At 30.9% G+C, this 6,122-nt stretch overlaps 1 protein-coding gene across 1 annotated transcript; it reads right to left on the reverse strand.

The window, feature by feature from the left end:
• Positions 1-294: 294 nt before the first annotated feature.
• LOC143602135 (gibberellin 2-beta-dioxygenase 2-like) lies at positions 295-4,530 on the reverse strand. Its single transcript, XM_077079349.1, has 3 exons — positions 4,124-4,530; positions 650-1,001; positions 295-552 (listed from the first exon to the last, which is right to left on the reverse strand). The coding sequence occupies exons 1-3, from the start codon at positions 4,510-4,512 to the stop codon at positions 295-297; spliced, it is 999 nt and encodes a 332-aa protein (XP_076935464.1). The 5' UTR covers positions 4,513-4,530.
• Positions 4,531-6,122: the final 1,592 nt, after the last annotated feature.

A 6,122-nucleotide genomic window follows, 5' to 3' on the forward strand; every position in this document is an offset into this window, starting at 1 on the left:
TAATGAAATCATTAAGAGGCTACCAAACAACCTGGTAAATCACAAAATAAACTGCAATATACGAAGTATGAAAAAATTGGACCAAATATATTATTAAATCATGGAATACATATTACAAAATATTAAGTGAACCGTAGACACCATCTACACCTCCCCATGTTTACAACCAACAATTTCATCATGCAAAAAAAATCATTTTTATAGGTGATGACTTAATTGATTATACACTTCTTTCTCAATTTGATTTTCTTCTACTCTAACCTATATATCGTCCCATGGTACGGAACAACTTTTTTAGCATAAAGTTGATTGACCCTTAAAAAGATCAATCCTTTGATCTCCTAGACGAAGAGAATACGCAGCTTTTTTATATTCGTTCCATGTAAATGACTTGTAAAGCATTAGGTTTCCCGGCGAGATCATTTGTGGGAGTGGAGATATCCATTCGTTCAAAGAAGGGGCTGCAAAGTACATCATGGACATTCTTGACCTGTTTGACATGTTTGCCATCACTCTATGTCTTACACTTTTGAATCTTCCGTTCGTCAAAACCTATATTTTTAACCATAACTTATTTAATATACTCATTAAACAATAGTAATAGTGATAATAATTTGAGATTATTTATGAATTAAACTTGTTAACGTACTTCTAACACATCACCAACGAACACACAAAAGTCGGTAGGCTCAGTATTGACAGGTATCCATAGTCCATCAACAGTACATATTTGTAGACCGGGTACATCATTGGATCTCAAAATGGTAAATATCTGAGGATCTGAATGCTCTCCAAATCCAATTCGATCAGCGGGTTTTGGCTGACCGGACTCAGGCTTGATCCCAGGGTAACGATTGGCTCGAAAACACGAATCACTATCGGCATCCTGAATCAAACGACTAAAAACGCTCGAGTCTGGTAACGAAAGACCATGTGACAATATCTCTAGCAACCCACATGTTAACTCCTTCACTTCTTGGATGTAGTCATCCACAGCACACCTACACAAGAATTGAATATTCAATTTTCAAATTCATAAATTTCAATTCTTACCCAAATATTAATTTAAGGTTGCAATGAAGGACATTTGATCACCTATCATCACCTAACGTTATTGAAAGATTCCTTAATTTGGGTGTGAAAACTAATGTACATGTCCCCCCCCCCTATTTTTGGGTACCGACACATGGATTGTTTCCGATCTCCTTTTTCCATTTTAATTAAAAAAATAGTACGATGAATGGGGTACTCTCGCAAAAATGATTATATTGTGTCAGCGTCGATGTTTTTATGACCGTACTACATAGTACCAGTATAAAAACCGGGTGACGTTATAGATAATTAGAACAAAGTATAACTTTTAGTATGAATTTGCTATGTTAACCAGATATGAAGTTTAAAATGTAAATAAACTAAGGGTTATACGAGCGCTTCACGACAGGATGTGCATCGAATTTCAATAAAATTTGAATAATAGGTTAAATTAAAAAATATATAAGCATATAAAAACATAAAAAAAATATGTTTTTAATAAAAGAAAGAAAACATGGTGTGAATTTGCATAGTACTAGTATAAAACATCATGTGACGGTTGACATTATAAATAATCAAAACAAACTATAGGATGAATTTGCTATGCTAATTTTTAACCAGATATGAAGTCTGAAATGTAAATAAATTAGTAATGAGATTTTAGAAATATATATATATATATATATATATATATATATAAAAGTTGAAATTTGGTTCAACTAGGTTCATAACTCAGTTGTATCAGTTATATAGTTTGTTATGGTTTATGTTTCTAGTTGTACCATTTTGAGAACGGTGATCAACATTCATGACGTTTTATATATTAAAAAAAGTATTATATTTTTCTTAATTATAAGGGATTTAAGGGGATGATACTACATTATTATAGCGTGTTTAAGAGGATTAAGTGAAGCTATTTTGACTTTTAATTTCATGAAAATTTGGTTTACTTTGCGTAAGGCATGATCTCAATACCCACATATTATCTATGGCTAGTGGGTTTTTTAATAATGAAATATTAGTTTTTTACTTGCAAATAAGATCCACTTTTAACTACTTTTTAAACATTGGTGTTTAACAAATAAAAAAATGATATTCATTAAAAGTAGTAAACAATTATGACAAATAAATTTGACTTTTTACCAAAACGAAATAAAATAATATTTCTGATTACGTTATAATAATAATAAAAAAAAAGTGTCTTGATTGAAATTGAACAAAAGTAGGCTTTTATTTAATGCAATTTGTTTTTATATATATACATGTGTGTGTATGAATATTATGATGTTTCATGTAATAATAACTATTTTTAATTGCAAAAAACAACACATGAGAAAGTTTACCCATTGAAAGATTATTATTATTAATTTATTGACACATGAAATTAAATTCCCTAAAATTTGGAAAAAATAATAATTAAAAATAATAATAATTGTTTGTTCATGCATGGAAGCCGGCTAAAAAGTGGAGTGGACCTCAGCCGATTTGAAACAAAAACAAAAGGACGACCTAATTAATAATTATAATAATAATGTTTACTTTGTAGGAGCCCGATTATCGGCCAGCGTGGCAACCGAACCACCTGTTGTATAATAAAATATAGTAAACAATGCTATTTTTGTGTATATAGTCATGTTTTATACATAATCATATTGAACGATAGAAAATCAAAACCGTATAAATAATTGTGCATAGTGCGTGAAAGATAATCACGAGTAGTGAAACATAAAGGTGAGACGATTAAAGAATTGTTTATGTTTCACATTTAAACCCATAAATATAAGAGTTTATTCGATTCTAAAAATTCTATGCCTATATTACATACGGAGAGGGTCGTTCAATATATAATCAATTTTTAAGTGTAGTACAATAATCGTATAAATACATGCATCTTTCGCTTTAGTTTAACGCTTAAGACAGTTTCCTACTCACCCTCTTCTCTCTCCGATAAAATGAAATCCCTAATCATCAAAGAGGTATATACAAAACGTATTATATTGTTTGCAGTTTTCTACATGAAAATCCATTTTTTTTTATTTTTACATATTGCTATGCTATGTTAGAATTCGTGTACACACGAATGGAAAATATCAATATATAAAATTCTTGAGTGTTTATGTGTATCTTATGAGTGGAGCTCAAATTGGATTTCTTACTCCACAAAATAAATTATAATCTTAAATAATGAGCATATGTGAAAAAGGCAGGTCGCCTCTTCCAATCCAACTCAATCGAAAGAGAAAAAAAACTAGGACTAGGCTTGCTTAGTACACGGTAGCTTTTGTCATGATTACGATTTTTTTAAAAATGTGTAAAATGTAAATATACATTAATTACTATTAATGTAACATGACTTGTTTATGAGTATAAGTCTAATTTCTTTTTAAAAATTTGGTTTAAAAAATACATTAATTACTATTAATGTAACATGACTTGTTTATGAGTATAACTATAATTTCTTTAAAAGTATATCATTATTAAAATGATACAATGGTAATTAATAAGTGTGAGAGACAGAAAATACATGGAGAATAGATAAGAATACGACACGTAGCATGAGATATTTTTATTTTTTAAATAATTTCTTTGTGTAAAGTTTTTTTTGTAAAAAATGGGGACCTACGTGTGAGTACAATAGGCAAACACCACATGTGTCGTAAGACATCTTCCACAACTCATACATATAATGATATATTCTCCTGCTCATTAAAATGTTGGCCAATTTATGGACAAATCGGATGAGGAAAACTATGTACTACATTAAAACGTGAAAACGTTGGGACGTTAATACGTACGTTTGGACCATTATTACAGTTGTGTAAATCATTAAAAAACATTTATTTTCTATTGTTAATTCCATAAAACAATAAACATTTTCTAGGTCTCCCATCCAATGTTAAAAGTGTGTCATGTCTTTGTCATCGATTAATGAGCATGTTTTGTGGTTGGTAACACACTTGTTGATTACAAACATGAACCTTGTTCAACCAAACATAAAGTTAAAAAAAAATATATAAATTAATTAAACGAGTCACATGTCGTTATCATTGATCGAACCATATCTTTATATGATTTATGATTGACTACGTACCTGAAATTTGTTGGTTGATTAGCAACGACACTGAAGTTATCCGAGCCCATGGAAAGAGAATTGGCTTGAAGGAGAATGTACTCAAGCTCGCCTACATCACCATTAAACCCTATGTTTCGACACCCATAGCCGAACGGGCTAGGGGGGTTAGCTTTGACTTTGACTTTTTCAGAATCTGGTTTGGAGAAAAACCCATGAACCGCTTCCTCCATTTTGGAAATGACTTGGAAGGGGACTCGATGGTTTACAAGCTTGAAAAAACCATACTCTTGACACGCGGTGACCATGTGGTGTGACAACGTGGTGGTGTCGAGTAAGAGGTCGACGACGGGGATACTGAGGGCTTGTGTTTTCTTGGTTCGTAATGGGGAAGGAGAAGAGAGAAACATTGTTAAGTTGAGTTGGGTTGGAGGAGAATTGAGAATATGAAAGTGAGGTTGATATAATGGGATTAAATAGGAGTAGTTGTTGTTCTTGGTATAAATATAAAATTGTTTGAAAAATAATAATAATAATAATAATAATAATAATAATAATAATAATAATAATAATAGTTGTTGTTGTTACGTGAGATTGCGTGATGACTGATGAGGGTACCACAACTATCGGGACCTTTTCTTTTATGGAGGACAAAATAGTTGTTTTTGTTTATTGCCCTCTATATTATTTTAACTAAGTTCTTTATTTTTTTATCAATATATATAAATACGTATACGTTCAGAGTCGTATAAATGTCTCGACCGAGTTGAAATAAAAAGATCCGTATGCTATAATGAGTAACGAAACAAAAAGGTCCATGGGCCTAATGCCTCAAGTGGGTTATGGGTGAAAAAAATGATTGCGCCCAACATATAATAAAAGGATTAAGATTTGTATATGTTTTATAAAAATATTTTAAAAAACACGTCATCGTACACATCGTTATCCACATCATAAAAAATTAACGAAATCTAACTCCGTTAGTGAAAAGCTCGTTAACGGCTAATTGGTCAAAACTTGGGATTGATGTGGTACATTTTTAAAGTTTGGTTTAACGCCAGCCAGAGCCGGTTGGGGTGTAGGGCGATGTGGGCGACCGGCTAGGGCACTCAATTTTCGGGGGCACAAAATTTTATATGTATATATAGATATATATATATATATTTAATGTTTTGCTCTGATTATCCTATAACTAGTTTGATCTAGTGATAAAGAGGTATGACTCCTAATCAAGATTGGAGGTTCTAGTCTCACTTGAGACATTTATAAGCTTATTTTTATACAAAAGTTTTTTTACGCAACCAAAATTATAAACATGTAAGTCAATTTAAATTTTTAATTGTTTAAACAAACAAAAAGCCTTTTACATAAAGCTTAAAATTTTTTTTGCTTATATTATTTCATTACACGTTAGGGGCTACGGGTCTTTCTATTTCGGCTCGGCCGAGGCATATAAATTCTTGAAGACGGCCTTGACGCCAGCAAATGAGACAAGGTTTGGATATTAAAATCCAATATCCCTAAAACAATATAATTTTTTTTATGCCCTCAAAAATTAAGTGCCCCGCCGGTCTTCCGAGTTGCCTAACTCACCAGCTACCCCTACACACACGCGCACACACACATGTCAGGAAATGGCTAAAATAAAAACCACTAACATAGTTGAAAAGTCATGAAAACCATTTTTAAACGCTAGTTTTTAGATTTTTATTTATTTATTTATTTTATATGTTATTAATCTTTACCAAAACCTAAATAAATTTTAAAAAAATGTGTTTCGTGAAAGTGCATACATGTAGCTGATAATTTACTTATATTTACCCCGTATGAAATACATATAACTATAAAAGATACATATATATACTTCTACAATCTACATTTTTTTTTATTTCATTTGGGTTTTGACAAAGATTAATAATATATGAAAATAAAAAAAAACAAAATTAAAAAAAGGCAGTGTTTGAAAAGTTTTTCCAGGATAAAAATGGTTTAAAAAAGGAGGATTTAAATAGGATTACTT

The sequence above is a fragment of the Bidens hawaiensis genome, unplaced genomic scaffold (assembly GCF_021521415.1).
Source record: "Bidens hawaiensis isolate Kalapana, Puna unplaced genomic scaffold, B.hawaiensis_p1.1 tig00057955_1, whole genome shotgun sequence".
Classification (NCBI taxonomy): Eukaryota; Viridiplantae; Streptophyta; class Magnoliopsida; order Asterales; family Asteraceae; genus Bidens; species Bidens hawaiensis.